At 36.3% G+C, this 19,833-nt stretch overlaps 1 protein-coding gene across 9 annotated transcripts in view; it reads left to right on the forward strand.

The window, feature by feature from the left end:
* Positions 1 to 19,833, forward strand: part of TCF12 (transcription factor 12) — a 373,813-nt gene that overhangs the window by 342,894 nt on the left and 11,086 nt on the right. For 7 of the 9 annotated variants that reach the window (XM_027569322.2, XM_027569324.2, XM_027569323.2 and 4 more), the window contains 6 exons: positions 1,218 to 1,291; positions 2,298 to 2,369; positions 3,121 to 3,327; positions 11,877 to 11,991; positions 13,011 to 13,173; positions 17,630 to 17,862. In XM_027569322.2, coding sequence (XP_027425123.1) covers positions 1,218 to 1,291; positions 2,298 to 2,369; positions 3,121 to 3,327; positions 11,877 to 11,991; positions 13,011 to 13,173; positions 17,630 to 17,862 — 864 coding nt within the window. The remainder of the gene's footprint in view (positions 1 to 1,217; positions 1,292 to 2,297; positions 2,370 to 3,120; positions 3,328 to 11,876; positions 11,992 to 13,010; positions 13,174 to 17,629; positions 17,863 to 19,833) is intronic. The other 2 variants (XM_027569325.2, XM_027569331.2) reach the window with 1 other exon arrangement.

Genomic DNA, 19,833 nt, shown 5'->3' on the forward strand with positions numbered 1-19,833 from the left:
CAGAAATGCTATTTATCCCTGGGGTGCGTGGGTGGCTCAGTCAGTTAAGCATCTAACTCTTGATTTCAGCTCAGGTTTTTGGGGTTTTTTTTTTTAAGATTTTGTTTATTTGACAGAGGGAGACACAGTGAGAGAGGGAACACAAGCGGGGGAGTGGGAGAGGGAGAAGCAGGCCTCCTGTAGAGCAGGGAGCCTGATGTGGGGCTTGATTTCAGGACCCTGGGATCATGACCTGAGTCGAAGGCAGACGCCTAATGACTGAGCCACCCAGGCGCCCCTCAGCTCAGGTCTTGATCGCAGGGTCATGAGTTCAAGGCCCATGTTGGGCTCCAGTTAAAAAAAGAAAGAAAGAAATGCTATTTATCCTCAAGACGTGTTCCCAAAAAGAAAATAACAATATTTACCATTCACAATATAGTAATATTTAGATACTATTCATGATAGCTAACTGAAAGCAACCAAAACATCCAATAAGGAGGTAATAATGGTGGTTAAGTAAATTATGATCTAGAGAATCAGGTGAATATTAACATAATCATTAATAACATTATCATAAAGACTGTGTAAAGCCATGGGGGAGGGAACAGAATTTTAAATTACATGTATTTTAAGTACATTTTCTCAAGATAATGTGTGCTTATGGACAAAGTCTGAAGAATATGCAAACATAAAAGTAGTTTTTGTTTTTGTTTTGTTTTTTGAAGTACAGTTAACATACAATGTTACATTAATTTCAGGTGTACAGCATAGTGACTCAGCAACTCTGTGTGTTGTGCTGTGCTCACCATGAGTATAGCTGCCCCCTGTCACTATACAATGCTATTACAGTATCATTGACTAGATTCTCTATGCTGTACCTTTCATCCCATGAGTTATTCATTCCATAACTGGAAGCCTGTACCTTCCCACTCCTTCACCCACTTTTTCCTTCCCCCCACTCCCCCTCCCCTCTGCCAACCACCAGTTCTCTATATTCATGGGTCTGTTTCTGCTTTAAAGTATAGTTTTTTCTTTTTTTTAACTCCCTACACTGTTGTATTAATAATGAAAAAGGTTTTTTTTTTTAATGTGTTGGGCTATGCTGAAGGCTGAACAAAAAATGCTTACATAAGTTTATGTACACAGAACATCGTTACCCTTTCTTTCAGAACATTATCAAGATCATTGAGTGAACCAAGGTATGTATGTATGTGTGCTTTTCTGTTTTGTTTTAACAGGTACCAGTCAGTGGCCCAGAGCTGGAGGGCAAGCTCCTTCATCCCCAAGCTATGAAAACTCACTCCACTCCCTGGTAAGAGCCTCTTAGGGGAATATACAGGTCACTTTTATCTGATAGTGTGGAGTGCGTTTTTTCAGTAAATCTTGAGTGAAAAAAACAGTAGGATAGCATTACACACGAATTCTTTGCTAACAAATGGCCTGATGTAGTTTAACAGTATAAGACACATTGGGTGTGCCTTTTGCCATCTGTTCTTTGGGACCTCAGGCTTCTGGTCTCAGGACAACTGGTGTTAAAATAGAGTTACGGGATTTTTGCTTCTTTGATAAATCTGGAGTTCAATTCTTCTGTACTTTTATGTTTACATATAAGAGGAAACAAATAAAAAGGCACAGAGACCAAGTAAAAGCAAGAAAATTAGTCGAGCAGTGGAAAACTATATATTTTACTCTTTCTCATGTGACTATTCTGTATATGGTTTATCACATTTCCATTAAAAGTTTAAAATGTAATATCAATTATATTTGTCATGAAAAGTGTTATTTCCCATGTTTTCTTTTTTAACAAAATGTATTGTGTTCATTGTAAAAGCAAAAATGTTATTTAACAAAACGATTAAGGCAGTAGAATAAAAGAGCCTGTCTAGGTATTGAGCGCGAAGAATTTGTGGTAGAATGTTAACTGCTGTTGCTTTTCAGTGCTTACCACAGAATTACAAAGTATTATAAAAACAAAATAAGGGTGACTTAATGGAATGCTAAGTCATGCTATCATTCAGTAAGTCCAGGTTGCAAACAGAAAAGTTCTTTTTCTGTGACTAACAGAATAATTGAAAGGAAAGTCTTCTTCTCTCATATTTTGCAAGCAAATATAAGCAATGTGTGCTGTTTAGATGCTAACCTTATAACTTCGCTGTTAAATCCCAGCCTTCTCATACCTTAATACAAGTAGATCTTGCAGGTCTCTGTGTTAACTTTACTAACATGTTATGCTGACATGCACATCAGCTATTTCCTCATCTCTTTTGGAGTTAATCTTAACCTGTGCTTTGCCTCCTGTTCTGTCTTGACTTTGCCAGAAAAATCGAGTTGAGCAGCAACTTCACGAGCATTTGCAAGATGCAATGTCCTTCTTAAAGGATGTCTGTGAGGTACTATTTCTTTTAGATGGTGCCTTTTTTATGTTTCAATTAATTATACTTCCTATTATCCATTTAAAATCTTCAAGCCTGTACAGACTCCAAAGTCTTTTAAAATCAAACAATGACCATTTTCGTTTTTGTACAGTATGTAAGAATAGACTTTTGTTCTTTTATGTTATTGAGAATGATTCCTTTTAAAAGAGCTCTACTGGCATGTGCTTTTGATTTTTAAAATTCTAATATGTTTGTGTATGGGGCATGTGTGTATCCACAGACAATATCATTCCCTCAGTTTTGTGAAAGAGCATATTTGGGTGTGTTCACCATTTCAGATAGGTGTGCTTTATTCACTTAAAACAAAATTACACCTTAAACTTGATGGATTTGAGGACCCTTCCCTAAATTGCTTGCATTTCAAAGATCGGTATTAAAGTCCAGGTTATCTTTTTTTATCACCTGTAATTATCAGACACAGCAGAATAGCTTTCATCTTTTGTAGGAAGCTAAAAGAAATAGCCTCATGGTAGATTGGTAAATAGATTTAATGAAGCAGTGATTTGTTTCTGAAGCTGTGTTAATTATGCATAGTCAACAAATGTCCTTTCTTTGATTCTTGATTGTAGTGCAGGTAGTTGCTTTTGAAGTTACTTGATAGTACATTTTACTTGCTGTCTTCCATATATCCCAAAGTAGGAAACAGCAGTTTAATAATTTAACAGATACCAGCAGTAACCTCCATGTCTTTTTTCAATCCCTATAGCAATCTCGAATGGAGGATCGTTTAGACAGACTGGATGATGCTATCCATGTGCTGCGGAACCATGCTGTGGGACCGTCCACCAGTTTACCTGCTGGTCACAGTGATATACACAGTTTATTGGGACCATCCCATAATGCATCAATTGGAAGCCTCAGTTCAAACTATGGTGGATCAAGCCTTGTTACAAGCAGTCGATCTGCTTCAATGGTAAAATAGTGCTCATCTCTTTTGTAATATACCCTAAAGCCTATATTCCTAAATGTTTTTCATGAAATCTTTGGAAGAGAGGGTCCTTCTTTTTTAAAAACACTTACTGGGCAGAGTTAGTGGCTGAGCTTTGGCCCTTAAAGTCCTGCTATGATCATGTGCAAAGAGCTAAAGCTTTCTACAAGATCATTTTGCCTAAACTTAGATTTTTTTTTTCCCAGATGTGTAGCCAGAACAGTTTTACCTTGAAATGGTAGGAAGTCTAAAGAGCAAAAACAGTAAAGCAAGACTGAATTTCAAGGAGTCTGGCCTAGAAAGGCTGTTTATTATAATTCAGAACCAGCCTTCAAAAGCAGAAGGAATGTGAAATTATTTGTACCAGTCCAAATTTAAGCTTTATTACCAAATAAAGAAAAAATTGAGTAGTTTTAAGAATAGCTGTAATTTAAGTGACAATTAAAGGAAACAATGCTCAATTAATTTCTGAAGAGAATAAAATAATTCAATCCATCTTTTTAAAAACATAATAATTCTTTAGAGAGAAAAAAGTAAAACTCAGCAAATCAAAAATTCTGTTGTATGTCCTACGTTATTTTTTATCCAGATTGTCTTCTAAAGGAATGAAGCTCTTTTTGAACCTGCGATTTAACTGATGCCGTATGTTTGAGTGTTTATAGCATTGTTTTTAGGATTTATTGCATGCTATGAAATATTCTCCTATGAAACAGATTTCTAGCTGTAAGCCATGTGATCAAGGGTAAAATTCACCTATCATCGAAATAATTAGGCGCCCCAAATGCTGAAGGCTTGTGTTCTATAAAATAGGATTGGTTCCACATTTTCACATTCACATGTCAGACAGCCATTTATATTCATTTTGGAGCAGCTTAAGTAAACATCAAACACGGCTGCCTAGTTTCCTGAGTACAGTGTTTTCGGCAGCATAGGTGACAGTAGATGCCTGCATATCTTAACAACCAGTTTTGGGATTTTTTTTTCAATGTCAGAAAATCTGGAAATTCGGGCTCCTTCTAAATTTTTGTTGCTTTTGGTAAGCTAATAAAATGTGAAAACATTTAAAATTACGAAAGTCATAGAAAATAGGGGGGTATTATCACTGTTAGTAGTAATAGTAAAATAATATCAGTATAATAAGATAGCATTTGTTGTAAATATAAATGTAGAATGTCAAATAATTATTGTTTTGTTGAAATAACTGCTTATCCTTATTCAGAAGAATGACTTGAAAATCAATATATTTGAATCCCAAGTTTGTCTGAACTGGCAACATTTGAAGTTATTCCTTCACCTCTTAAAATCGTCTTTTAATTCTTCCCTGTTAATAGCTCACTGCTCCTATACAATATTTGATACATCTCTGGCTCTTCCCAATTAAATGTAGAGTTTGTATAAAGTGGAACTTCTGTCTTCAGGTGGTTGTTTTTATGAACTTTGGGTATGAGTTGGAAAGAGACTTTTTAAAATCCAGTCCTACAAAGCCATGTAGAAATCTAGTGCATTTTAGAAGGACTTGTGGAGAGAAAACTGTTTCATTAGATACTGCCCTGAAACTTAATTAAAAAAGTAGCTTCCGTTATATCCTCTAGGAATATGCTGCCTACTTCAGAGCATCAGCAAAAAGGCTGCCAAAAATATTCTTTTAAAAGGAAAAAAAAAGTCTAGAAAGAAGTCTTCTGTCCGGGGGGTGCATCTGGCTTAGACTGAGCAGCAGCAGCAGCAGTGCTACAGCAGCTGAGCCCATGCTGTTGCTCCGTATGTCTAGCAAGGTCCTCTCTCCAGGTCCTGGAGGACGTGGAGCTGGTGAAAACCTGCCGGATGTCATCTGCTGCACCCACCCCATCCAGTCAGTAGTGGAGGTGGGGCCACATGTTTCTGACAGGCTTACCCTCAAAATATAAAAGTAACTGACAAAAAATCTGAAACTGTCAGGTGAGTCACTGTTCATCTCCCATCCTTCTGAAATGAAGTTTAGCTGTGAGTCCTCAGTTCTCAATTTCAGCAAAAAGATCTAAGGATAGAATGAAATGAAGCTCATAGTAAGCCAGTGATTCTCCTACCTAAGTCTTAGGCATCCTGTTGAGGAAGGTTCTTATCCTAGCGACTCTTACGATGTCTGAGGACATCAGCAGTGCAGGAACCCCCTGCTTACACGCCTAGTACCCACCTGTGTGAAATCAACTTTTTTCATATAATTGGAAGGTATGTGATTTGGGGGGACATATCCTTACAGCTATTGCCAGCCATCTTTAAGAATTAACCTCCTGCTTTTGTTATTCCCTCTTTCCCCTCTGTATTCTAACTGATGACAACTAAGAAATGACACAATTTTACATTCTAGAATCACTTTTCCTTTTTGGTCCTGTTTGACTTTCTGGTAATTTTTATACTCTTCCTCTATATTCACATAAATTAGTATTTGTTTTAAAGATTTCTGAAAATGGAGGTTACATGGCCAAAATTATGAAGTAACCACAGAAATATCAGTTTACCAACAATTCTGTATCACCATATAGAATTTGTAAGGTCAGGGTGCCTAGGTGGCTCGGCCGTTGAGCATCTGCCTTTGACTCGGGTCATGATCCCAGGGTCCCGGGATCGAGCCCCGCCTCGGGCTCCCTGCTCAGTGGGGAGTCTGCTTCTCCCTCTCCCACTCCCCCTGCTTGTGTTCCTGCTCTTGCTGTCTCTCTCTCTCTGTCAAATAAATAAATAAAATCTTCAAATATATATATATATATATAAAGAATTTGTAAGGTCAGCTTCTCTCTAAAATATGTAATTTTCATCATTCCATTTATTTTCTGCAGAGAATAGTTATTCTGATAAATACCATTTCAGGAATTCCACAGAACATTCAAATAAATTTTTGTTCTCATGGGCATTTACTGTGGGTCACCATCCTAATTGCAGGTTTAAATATGATATTGCTTTCTCTCCTAGTATTTAGAAGAGAAATCCACCGTATTTCTGTAAAAGGCCAGATAGTAAATATTTTCAGCTTTGCAGGCTATATGGTCTCTACCACAACTACTTAACTCTGACATTGTAACATGAAAGCAGCCATAGACATTATGAAAACAAATGGGTGTGGGTGTGTTCCAATAAAACTTCGTTTACAAAAAAATATCTCCTTAATTTGTAAAACACCAGGACCAGAGTCCATAGTCTTTCATTGTTCCTCATCTTTGGCCAAAAGGCCACACCTTGCCAGTTTTTGAATTGGAACATAAATTAGCCTCCCAGTGCAGGTAATGAGAGTTAGCAAGTTTTTTTCTTTTTCTTGGAGCCTTAAAACTGTTTGCTTATTTTTTTAATGATTAGTTTGGGAGTTTTGTTGCAGTAGTTGGAATACTTGATTGAGGTAAGCCAAAATACACTTAGAGTAGAAGAATAAGAGTTGATGTCAAGATAAAAGTGGTACAAACAGCCCAGCTCTCAGCCTGCAGTGCTATCAAGATTACTCGTGGTATACGGCTATATAGACAGCTTTAATCAAAATAGTGTCCCTTGGTCAGGGAAATAACTTTGTTGCTGATAAACTTTCTTTACATTGTTTCAATTGTAAGATTATGTCAGTAAAAGTCATCCATAGCTGATAGTATTGATTTGTGGAAGATCCATTTTCTTGTCTTATAGATGAAATCATTGGTATTTTTTAATTATTCCAGAAAAAGATTTTATATTTCACACCAAGGAGATAAGACTACCAACTGCCAAAAACATATGTTAATAGGAGCCAAAATCAAAAGATTTAATTTTGACTGTTACTTTTAACTGAACTTGACCAGCCTCAAAGTTTAGAATTAAATGAGGCTTCAACCACAGAAAGCTTTTAATGTTATTTTAGCTATCTAACTAATACACACAAAAATTAAATTTTTAGAAAGATTACTATGTCAGAAAAAGAAACTTAAGAAATGGATAATTCTTGCTTCTTAAAATATAATTAGTATAGACAGCCTGGCATAGGCTTAATATTTGCTCTTATTTTTGAATGGTGTTAACATTTTCATTTACTTAATTTCATATTCCCTTTCAATATTTTTGATGATTTCTCCATATTTGCTGAATGCAAATATAAAACTTAAGACTTTTTTATAGGTACTCTTACTAGGATATGATTGGTATACTGTTTAAATTTTAAAGCACAAAATCAGGGTTTTTAGAACTATTAAAATGTCAGCATTGGGGCGCCTGGGTGGCTCAGTCGTTAAGCATCTGCCTTCGGCTCAGGTCATGATCCCTGAGTCCTGGGATCAAGCCCCGCATCAGGCTCCCTGCTCAGCGGGAAGCCTGCTTCTCCCTCTCCCACTCCCCCTGTTTGTGTTCCCTCTCTCGCTGTGTGTGTCTCTCTGTCAAATAAATAAATAAAATCTTAAAAAAATGTCAGCATTGGACTTCAGTTCTGCTGCCACTTATTTAGTGTAAGAATAAACTCTTGGAATAAACTGCTAACAAGAAAAAATACTGATATTAAGTAGAAAACCGAAAAGGACTAGAATTGTCAATTTTATTTGGGCATTATGAAGAAGTCTCAACAGTATAAAGTTATTGTATGTCATATCTGCTTATGGTTGTGTAATACCTAGAAAACTGAGGCCCAGTGAGATAGCTCATGATATCACTTTTATCTTTAACAGAAAGTACTTCTTCCTCTAACAGTGATTTCAACTTCATACTTAGTTGTATTAGAAGCTTTTTGTATTAATGGAAACTTGATGCAAATATTAAAAAGTTCCTCATTTATGATACAAAATTTTTGATTTCTTTGTTATAAGTACTAAGGAAATTTAATCCAGCCATTTCTTTTAATTTTTCTTTTTAATTGTTTGGGTTTTTGTTGTTTAAGCTGTGGTTGGAGATGTCTGGTGTTCTTGTATGACAGAATAAATAATGTTAAATTGTAGGATTTAAAGTTTCTTATATAATGATTTAAAAATATAAATTATGTCTGTTTTCTAAATCCTAAAGCAGTTAGAAAATAGTTCTAAGAGATGTAAGATAAAGTTACTAAAGACTAACAGGCAAATAAAGAAATATTTTTTCAAAATCAGCACTTTTGTCACATAGCACATTTGCAATTCTTTTAACCTTTACATTTAGACAGTATTTAATTTTATTAGTATAGGCTTGTATGCCATAGAAATTGTGTGTCTAGGCTTCAGATGATTTGAAGGAGTTTAACTATTTTTCTTTTTCTAACCAATTTTTTCCTGAATAGGCAATTTAATTTTTTTCATTAAAACTACATTATAGTGGTTCTTAAGAGATTTGATACCATTTTTTAAATTCAGAATTGTTCCAAATGGCAACTTTTTTAAGTTTGAAAACCATATAGGTTATATATTTATGACAATATCATTAAAAAGGAGCCATATTCTACCAAGTTTCTAGCTTAAAACCCCTCTTTAGGTAAAACAAAATACACACAGAACATAAAGATCCTTTAATCAGTCTGTAGATTAATACTGATTAATTTAAATCATTAGTATTCAGTGAACAGTACAAATGGAACAAATTATTAGAATAGAATTCAGAATCAGAGAGGAATTCATACTGAGTACTTTTCAGTCTGCTCCTTAATTCACAAGACCTCTTATTCATCAACTAATTAGATTTAGCATTTTTCTATTGTGGATGCTAAAGCTATTGGCCAAATTAAATGAAAACAGGTCCCTTGTTGGGTGCTCCCACAAAAGTAAGGCCATACACAGATTGTGAAGATTCAGAATGCAGGATGATGTCATTTAATGAGATGGGCCTTTTATTCTGAAATAGGGCTCTTCATAATAATTGAAATTTAGAGCATAGCAGACCTAGGGGTTTTCCTTCCTCCACTACTCCCCCAGTAGCAGCAGCCTGTCAGCTGTATGCTAACGAGAGGAACAATTAAACATAGGGTCCTATCTGGCTGGCCCAGTCTCTGAGCTCAGACAAAGAACTGTTTATACACCTGTTGTGTCTGTGGACAGAGCCATTTGAATGGGTAGCTGCAGATTAAAAGGAGGACATGGGAGCCAGTGTGAGCAAGGGTTAAATAGAACTTTAAGAACTGTGAAAGTCAAATTCTCCAGAAAATATATGAGGGCCATTTGCACAGGGAATCGAGTTACCAAAAAAAAAAAAAAGTTCCTGCTAACTTCATTAACATGAAAGACTCCAGACTTCAAGCTTTTTGCTAGTCTGAGTCTAGTCTAAACCTTTTTTAAAGGTTTAATTTTTTTTTCTTTTGGGGAGCCAAAAAAAATACTTAGTTTGTAGTATTCCAAAGAGATGAAAATATTTGCTGGCATTTATATCCCAAAACAAATTGATCAACTGTCTGATTTTCCTTCAGGTAAAGGCAAAATCCCTAAGATTTACTTCAATAATGATCTTTTGTCTGCCAGGCCTTTCATCAGAAAGGAAATGATAGAACATTTTTATTAGTTGAGATTCAGAAAATCAAAGAATTGTTTTTACTAATAAAAAGAAGAATTCAGAAGCTGAACCATCACTTATCGCTTGGATGGAAATTCAGTCTGGCTGTTCGATGGTATTGTCTTACAGAGCTGTAAAATGAGTTGTACACATATAGTATAGAGTAAATATACATATGTTTAAAAGTTTAAGTTTTAAAAGGCCATTTTCTTTTAACTACTTGGTGTGGTAGCTCAAAATACTAGGTAAGAACAAAACTTAGCACATATTACCAAAGATCACAGGAACTTTTAAGTTCACATTATGAACACAAACACAGAAATCTTAGCTTTTACTTTGTCCTGCAATGATTTCTTCAGCCAGTCAAAACTGTTCTGGTGGTATTTATCTTTAGAATAGGCTTAGGCTCCTAAAGCCCCAAAGGTTTTGCAGCTATATATTGTATTTATACTATATTTATTTTTATAAATGGGATTTTTGAACTGACCTCCTTAGATCATTAAGTAGTTCATAGCAAGCAAAGAAAGCAACTAATCCTCAGCAATGACTAATCCTCAAATAAATTTAAAAGTAGATAGGGAATACATTAAGTGGGTTTTTTAAAACTACATTAAAGGGGGGGCGCCTGGGTGGATCAAATCGTTAAGCGTCTGCCTTCGGCTCAGGTCATGATCCCAGGGTCCTGGGATCGAGTCCCACATCGGGCTCCTTGCTCAGCAGGGAGTCTGCTTCTCCCTCTCCTTCTGCCTCTCCCTCTGCTTGTTCTCTTTCTGTCTCTCTCGCAAATGAATAAATAAAATCTTTAAAACTACATTAAAGGGGCGCCTGGATGGATCAGTCAAGTGTCTGACTCTTGATTTTGGCTCAGGTCATGATCTCAGGGTCGTGAGAGATGGAGCCCCACGTCGGGCTCCACACTGGGCATGGAGCCTGTTTAAGATTCTCTCTCTCACTCTCTCTCCCTCTGTTCCCCTCTCCTGAGCCACCCCCCCTCAGAAAAATTTAAAAAGAAAAACTACATTAAAAATAAGAATAAGGGTGGAGAACAGACATTTCTTAAAAAGTATGGTGAAAGACCTGATGTGTTCTAATCAAGTCCAGTACCAAATGGCCTGTTGCCTGAAACTTTGCTTTGGTGCCTTTTGTTTAGCTCACAGGAAACCAAAAGATAAACTTGCATAGGGGTATTTATACCTCTTAGGGTAAAATCCATACAAAGTCATGAAAGATAAAAACTATATTAATTACTCAAGAGGGATTCAAAGCAAAAGAGTTTGCTGGGATTGAAGGATTTGTTGAAAAACAGTGATTCTTATATATAACTCCAAGCAATAAACCTCTTTAATTAAAGGCTTAATCTTGTAGGTGGCACATGTGCTACTGTTCTAATAAAAAGCTTCATTTGTAACCAGTTTTTCTAAAAATATTGCGATAGCTAAAATACTTGGTGGTATTTGCATGCCTTCTAATTTTAGGCTAATTGTGATTTATGTTAAGCTTGATTAAAACAGAATAAAAATATATGTCATTTTTGTTGCCTGGCAATGCAGAACTTTTGTTTAAAGTTAATTTCATTTTGTATTGCTTTTGCTCCTCTTTTAAAATTTTTGAGGGAGGCAGAGGAAGAAGAAAAAACAACACACTATATATGTGTGTGAGGAAAGGGTATACCAAAGTATAGATAAATACTATTATTACTTGGAGTGTAGCAATATTTTGTTAAATTCAAATTCATACATATAGAATATGTATATGGAATAGATTTTCAGATTGATTGATGTAGGGTTATTAATAAATACTATAATGTGTAGTGCTTTATGGCTTATAGAGTGCTTTATCTCTGTTAGCTCATTCGCTTCACACAAAAACCTATGGGATATAAAATTTGAAAGTTGAAATTTTATTTTTTATATTTTGATTCAAAAGCAGTGGTACCATCAAGTCTTTTGAAATCCAAAAGTCAGAAAAGTAGCATCCCAAAAAAGTTGTTAAATTCAGATGAGTGATAGATGTCATTTTCTCTATTAAACCCATTAAAAGAATTTAAACAATTATTGCCCCTGAACTGTCTTGACTTTTCTTTTCTTTTCTTTTCTTTTTTTTAACTTTAGGTTGGAACTCATCGAGAAGACTCTGTCAGTCTCAATGGCAATCATTCAGTCCTGTCTAGTACGGTCACTGCTTCAAGCACAGACTTGAACCACAAAACACAAGAAAATTACAGAGGTAACTGTATTGTTGGTTTTCAGCAGTAATGCATACAGAGGTGTCATTTGGAACACTGTCATCTTTCTTACAAGCAGATTGACATCTGTGAATCGAAAGTCATCTTAGGTGGGGCAATTCCAAACAGCAGTGCTACTGAATATAGAGGGTAGATATTTAGGATTCTAATTGCCCCATTTGGCTGGGCCAATTGTAGATACTTATTGATGGATAGAACCACCTGCAAAAAAAAAAGTATTTACTGGTGATCTTACCTGCTCCTGCTTCTGTCATGTCTCTTTCCTAGTCACTTCCCCTCGTGACTGAGCCCTCATGGTCCCTAGAGGCAGCGAGGAATTTTTCTGAATATGTTGAGAGCTCCAAATGATAGTAGCTTTTATTTAGAAGATTTTAATTTAATTGGAGAGACAGTTCTGATAAAAACTGACAAATGTTATAACAGAGCTTATAAGTACAAATATATAACCAATGTTAAGACCACCAAAGTAAAGATTTCCCAGTTTTATTTAACCATGCAACCCATTTTATTGTGTTTATCTGGGAAAATGTTAAAACTTATTTCCTTTACCTTAGTAGCACCTTAGAAGTCAGTTTCTAAACTGCATCAAGTTTCTCATACTTACTCAGTTGTTAAATAGTGCCTTAAAGTAAGCATTAGAGTGACAATCAAGGTCAGACTCCTTTTTTTTTTTTTTAAGATTTATTTATTTGAGGAGGATTGTCAAGGGAGGGGGGAAAGAGAGAATCTCAAGCAGACTCCCCGCTGAGCCCGGAGTCCAATGCTTAACCCACTGAGCCACCCAGGTGCCCCAGACTTCTTCTTTTAAATATAGTTGCTTTAAAAATCATTTTCTCCAAGGTTTGTGGATCTCTTCTTTCTAGCTGTAAATAGTAGATTATCCTACATCTTCAGATTTCCACCATAGTCCTGTAATAAATAAAAATATCCACCATCTAGAAGGCTTTTTACTGTCTTAGTTCTAATTCTGAACATTCATGTTTCTTTGCCTCTTTGTTAGGTGGCTTGCAAAGTCAATCTGGAACTGTTGTTCCAGCAGAAATCAAGACTGAAAACAAAGAAAAAGATGAAAACCTTCATGAACCTCCTTCATCAGATGACATGAAATCAGATGATGAATCCTCCCAAAAAGATATCAAGGTTTCATCTAGAGGCAGAACAAGGTATTTGTTAGTGTTCAGGTATTACATTTCACTCACTTGCCATGGGTGGAAAATACTTGGAAAATTGAAAGGTATCATACATTCATTAAGTGTCAGCTATGTTCTAGTACTGTGTTGGGACTTCATATGTTACCTCATTTAGTGCTCATAGCATCCTTAAAAAGGGAGGCATATGATGCTGACTCCAAAATTATGTATTCCATTATACCACAATATTTTAGGGGCTACATATAAAGAAGAATTATATCTCTCCCTTCAGTTAGAGCACAAAATAAAACAAGTTAAATCGTGCATTTGGAGACATTTACATACATTCTACCAATAAATATTTGAATATATTTTTTAATACTATGTTTATGGTAAAACTCTATTGTATGATTTAAACCAGAGGTTAGCAAACTGTGGCGCATGGGCCAGATATGGCCCATGGCCTATCTTTATAAATAAAGTTTTATTGGAACAATTCCATACCTCATTCATTTGCACATGGTCTATGGCTGCTTTCCCAGTGCCGAGGCAGATTTGGGTAGTTACAGCAGAGACCAGATGGCCCACAAAGCTGATAATATTTACTATCAGGCCCTTTACAGAGGAAGTTTGCCAACTCCTGATTTAAACAATAATTTGAGAAGTATGGAAAAGGAAATACTGCAGGTGGACTGATGTTGAGGAAGGTTTTCTAGAAGTCAGACTTGACCTTGCTTTGCAGTATGGATATTGACACACAGTACATTAGTTTCGAATGATTTCCAGATTCTTCCCTCAGACTTTTCTTCTAGTTGTACATTAAATTTAGATGGTTTGGTATATTTTTGGCGTATCCTGTTTTTTGGCATCAATAATATGTATATATCACATATATATATTTAAAACATTGTTCTTTATATTAAATTAGGGTGCAAAGGAGACCACGATGAGTATGGTAGATATAACTAAAAAAATTAAATTGAAAATTAATTTAAAAATTAAATCTTAAGGTTCTAATACTGTCAGAGTGAGAGAGAGCACGAGCTGAGGGTGGGGGAGGGAGAAAAGGAGGGAAAAGCAGACTCCCGACTGAGCAGGAAGCCTAGGACCCTGGGATCATGACCTGAGCTGAAGACAGATGCTTAACTGACTGAGCCACCCAGGTGCCACTTAATACTGTCATTCTAATATGCCTTGTACTCAGTTGTACAGGAGAATGAAAAAGTAAAAACTGGGTCACGGAATCCAGAGACTACTCCTTTGAGGCATCTTAATTCTTTAATAGTTTAATTTTTCAAATGTAATTTTAAGATAAATAATTTGTATCTTTCCTTCTTATTCATCTTTTCATCTTATAGGTCAAAGTTCAGCAAACTTACCATGTATAGGGTAGACAGTAGCTATTTTATGTTTTGTGGGCCATTGGGTCTCCATCGCAACTACTCAACCCTGCCATTATAATAAAAGCAGTCAAAGACAATACATAAACAAGTGAGCATGGCTCTTTGAATAAAATTTTATGTAAGAAAACAGGGAGCCAGCTCATGGGCCATAGTTTACTGAACCCTATTATAGGTCATCAGAAATTGAGAAGGCAGTATAATAGTTTACTAATAACAGCAATGCTTAGTAATTAATGATAGTTAATAGGTTAATAACATGGTCTTTGGATAAATAAAGTTAACCTGGGATTGAATTATGACTCCATCACATACTTGCCAAGTGACCCTGGACAATTTATTGAAACTCTGAACTTTTTTTTTTCTCTCTAAAAAGAGACTTTCTATTATAGGATTCTTATGGAAATAGACGGAAAATGATGCATATAAAGCCCTTTGCACACTCTTTTGCATGCAGTAAATACCCAGTGAAGTACTATAGTTACTGTTACAATGATGATAATTTTAGGTATGTGGTGTAGCCTTACTTCCATGGAACACTTACCTGGGTCCTTGTCATTACACTGCCACTAATTAGCTGGGTGATCCTAGGATAGTCACTGACTTCTCTGGATCTAGCAGTAGTTCTCAGCCCTAATGCACAAAATCCTGAAACATTTTAGAAATACAGGTTGTCTTGGCCCCATCCCAAGCTCACTAAATCAGCATCTCCGGTAGTGAGACCTTTGAAACCTGTATTTTTCAAGTACCCCTGAAGATTCTGATGGGTGGCCACATCTGGAAACCTTTGAGCTAGATGATCTGTAAATTTTCCTTTGAGGGCGCCTGGGTGGCTCAGTTGGTTAAGCGACTGCCTTCGGCTCAGGTCATGATCCTGGAGTCTTGGGATCGAGTCCTGCATCGGGCTCCCTGCTCAGCAGGGAGTCTGCTTCTCCCTCTGACCCTCTTCCCTCTTGTGCTCTCTATCTCTCATTCTCTCTCTCTCTCAAATAAATAAAATCTTTAAAAAAAAAAGTTTCCTTTGAAGTAAAAGAGCTAGTGATTCTATTATAAAAGAATATTTTTATGTAATTCTGGACAATTAGCTAGTAAAAATCTGTACTTAATCTTTATTACAGTACTCAAGTTTATTGGAGCAGAGGAAACATCTATTTGTGCATATTATTTCAGGGTTCTGGGAGACTCTGCTCATTTATTTCTGAAATATAAATAGAATTTTCTAAAAGTTATTCCAAATCATCTCCCTCAAATGTTTTCTTTTTCTGATTACTTAATCTGTTTTCATTACAGAAATTTAGAAAATACAGAAAAGAATACAAAAATCACAAACTGAACTATCAAGAATTAACTACTGTTTACTTTTTAAGGAATAGATATCCCATAAATATAGTTTAAATTGGAATTAAACTGGATATGTTTTATAATATCAACTTTTCTCATATAACAGTGTATTTTTAGTATTTTCATCTGTCCCTAAATTTTCTCAAATGGTTTTTCCTTTGTTTTTAGCCAGCTTTATTGAGGTTTAATTCACATAGAATAAAGTACACCAATTTTAAGTGTACAGTTTTTGTCCTTGGACAAATGTATATGGTTTTATAACCACAACATTAATAATATAGAATGTTTCTACCACCCCAAAAAGTTTCCTTATGCCCCTTCGTAATCAGTACTCTTCTTCCATCCCCTGGGAGCCATTCATCTGCTTTTCCATTACTAGAGCTTTGTCTTTTCTAGAGGTTCATGTAAATCATAGTATGTAGTCTTGTGTCTGACATCTTTTACTTATTAGCATAATCTGCAGCTTAATTTTTAGAGACTACATAGTAGACAGTTGTCTGGATGTACTGTGATTTATTTAACCTGTGTCCTATTATTGGACTCCCCATTAGTTGCTAAAGTAAATAATTCTGTGATCAACTTTTTTACATAAATTCCTATGTACATCTCTAATTATATCCTTAGGATGAATTTCTAAAGTTGGAATTGCTGATCAAGACGTAATGAACATTTTAAGGCTTTGGGTTCATTTTGCCAATTTGTCCTTCAAAAAAATTGTTCCGGTTGATTCATGTTTTTTTTTAAGATTTTATTTATTAGCGACTGCAAGCATGCACATGAGAGAGAAAACGAGAGGGAGCAGAGGGAGAGGGAGAAGCAGACTCCCCACTGAGCAGGGAGCCCGAGACCATGACCTGAGCCAAGGGCAGATGCCCAACAGACTGAGCCACCCAGGCACCCCATAACTTATGTTTTAGAATCATCACCAGTGATGATACTTCTCTCTGAAACAAAAAGTAGTCATTTTCTGAGATACTTCTCTCATTCTGTGTCTTAAGCTTTTCTTCCTCCTTCTTAGTAACGTGTTTAGGAGCACAGGTTAAGCAAATTATAATACATTAGTGTACTAGGACAGTGCTTCTCAAACCTTAATGTACATATGAACCAGCCAGGGATCTTGCTAAAATGTAGCTTCCAATTCAATAGACTTGCAATAGAACTTGAGTCTGTGTTTTTAACACGCTCCCAGTAATGCTGATGCTACTGATCACATTCTGAGTAGCAAGGCACTAGAATATTATGTAGTCATTCAAATTATGTTTCTAAAGAGTTACACTATTATGGAGAAGTGTTTATGCTGAATGTGCAATGGAAAATACATTTAAAAATGTATGTGGTGGGGTGCCTGGGTAACTCGGTTGAGTGTATGAATCTTAATTTCAACTCAGGTCATGATCTCAGGGTTGTGAGATCAAGCCCTGCATCATCTGGCTCCACGTTCAGTGTGGAGTCTGCTTGGGATTCTCTCTCTGCCCCTCTCCACTTATACATGTGTTTGCCCTCTAAAGAAAGAAAGAAAGAAAGAAAAAAATTTTTTGAAAATGTATGTGATATAATTTCAACTACATATATATATATGTGCATTAAAGAAAGACTGGAAAGATATATATAATCATGTTAAGTGTAACTATTACTACTATTTGGTAAAATTTATGGGTAATTTTCATTTCCATCTTTATAATTTTATACAATGAGCATATCTTATTTTATAGGTACTTAATAGATATTGTTGTTACTTTGTTTTCTAGCAGTACTAATGAAGATGAGGATTTGAACCCAGAACAGAAGATAGAAAGGGAGAAAGAAAGGCGGATGGCTAACAACGCTAGAGAACGTTTACGTGTGAGGGATATTAACGAGGCATTCAAAGAGCTTGGTCGAATGTGTCAGCTCCATTTAAAGAGTGAAAAACCCCAAACAAAACTCCTTATTCTTCATCAGGCCGTGGCAGTCATCCTTAGTCTAGAACAGCAAGTCAGAGGTAAGTAGGTTCAACAAAGATACATAACTATTCTGGCTTAGGTGGGCAGACATTTCTTTTTCCACTTGCTCTTCTGCTTGGGAAGTTGTTTGTTAAGTTCATCTAGTACTTCTACCACTGCATCATCTGGATCAAGTTTTCTCTGTAGTTCTCTCACCTCTGTCTCATAATATTCGTCAATATCTGTAGGCTTGATCCTTCCCACAAACCAGTAGAGCACAGTCCTTTGAAATGTTGCAGAGAATAGCCAGCCTCTGCTTGCTGCTCAGCATTAGTGTTTTTGCCCCTTTGTTCTTGTTCTTGTTAAGTCTGGTTTCCCACACTGTTGAATTAACCTGCCCAGACCTGTTCTCCTCCCTGCTCCTTCCTGTCTTCCCCGTTCTCTGTATGGAATTTCTTGCCTGCTTTACCCTGGACCATCTATTAAAATGGCCTTGCTGATTAATAGGATGCCTGATCCTGGCCCCTCCTGGCTTTACTTCATATGGATGTTCTTTATACCCAGGTCAATATGGTCTCAGGGCTTATTTATTGATCCCTGATCAGGAATGCCATGAACTTCTTGGCCTAATATGCACTGACATGCTTGTGTGTTTCTCAGGGCAGAAGTATAGTTTATTACAGGCTTATCCACTGCTGACTCAGACAAGTGTCCCAGCTGTTTTATCTTTCAAGAAATTTGATGGAATATTGAAGAAGCTTTGAAACTTCATTTTTTGAACAAGTATTTATTACACACCTCCTGTCCCAGTCACCTATATGCTAGACCCTATCTTACCAATCAATACAAGCTTCTTGCCACTGAAAGTTTTTACCATTCAGCTTGATTTTTTTCATATACCTCATTGTCTTCTAATCTAGAGTTATGAATGTTTTATCCTAAGTCTTTTTGCAAAGAATTATAGATGTGCCCTTGGATTCCAAACCCTACCTCTACCTTCTCTTCATTAAGAACAACTTTTTCTTATTTAGTGGATGTTTATATGGGATTTTATTTAAAGAAAGTTAGAAAAGAAAAAAGAATAACAACTGTAACCATGGACCCTCAGCATTGGTCACAGAAAGAACACTCTATCTAAGGAAACTAGAGTTTAGAGAACTTGAATACACTTTCAGAAAAACTTAACCATAGTCATGAATTGATCCATCCACTTCCCTCCAGTATATTTAAATAAGAATGATGAATAGATTATTTCATGCATAACCAATCCACCATTAAAACCAGATACTTGCTCCTATTAAGGCCCTTGGAATATCTGTAAAGGGTAAATGTTAATGAAACCTGATTTTCAAGAATGTGGAGACTCCCTTGGGATGCTCATACAGTCTGATTGTTGCCCGCTCATCTGTGGTAGGATCAGTGGTTCCTTGAACCTTCAGTATCTGCTGTCACTTCATCAAAGTTTTTTTTTTTTTTCCATGTGTCTAACACCTTTTATCTCACTCTGAAGGTAGTGAGGCACCTGTGTTTATTGGTCCCAGTACATTCATCCTTCTGCTCTGCGTACCCAAGATATTTTCTGCCCTTACTCTCCCCAGCCATTTGTTGTCAAGACTCTTGTCACTACCTGGACAGCAGTGGTGCCAGAACTTATTCCTGTACAGCTTTCCTTCCCACTGTTTATTAAAGCTAGAATACGAGTCATTTGTTTTTTTTTTTTTAAAGATGTATTTATTTATTTGAGAGAGAGAGAATGAGAGAGAGAGAGTACATGAGAGGGGGGAGGGTCAGAGGGAGAAGCAGGCTCCCTTACTGAGCAGGGAGCCCGATGTGGGACTCGATCCCGGGACTCCGGGATCATGACCTGAGCCGAAGGCAGTCGCTTAACCAACTGAGCCACCCAGGTGCCCTCGAGTCATTTGTTTTTAAAAACATTTCGTTTAAGATCAGAGGTACCTACTCTCAGATCTAAGTCATCAAAATGAGAAATACCTCTGTGTTTGAAAAAAGTTGTAAACGCCACCATTCCT

The sequence above is a fragment of the Zalophus californianus genome, chromosome 6 (assembly GCF_009762305.2).
Source record: "Zalophus californianus isolate mZalCal1 chromosome 6, mZalCal1.pri.v2, whole genome shotgun sequence".
Taxonomy (NCBI): domain Eukaryota; kingdom Metazoa; phylum Chordata; class Mammalia; order Carnivora; family Otariidae; genus Zalophus; species Zalophus californianus.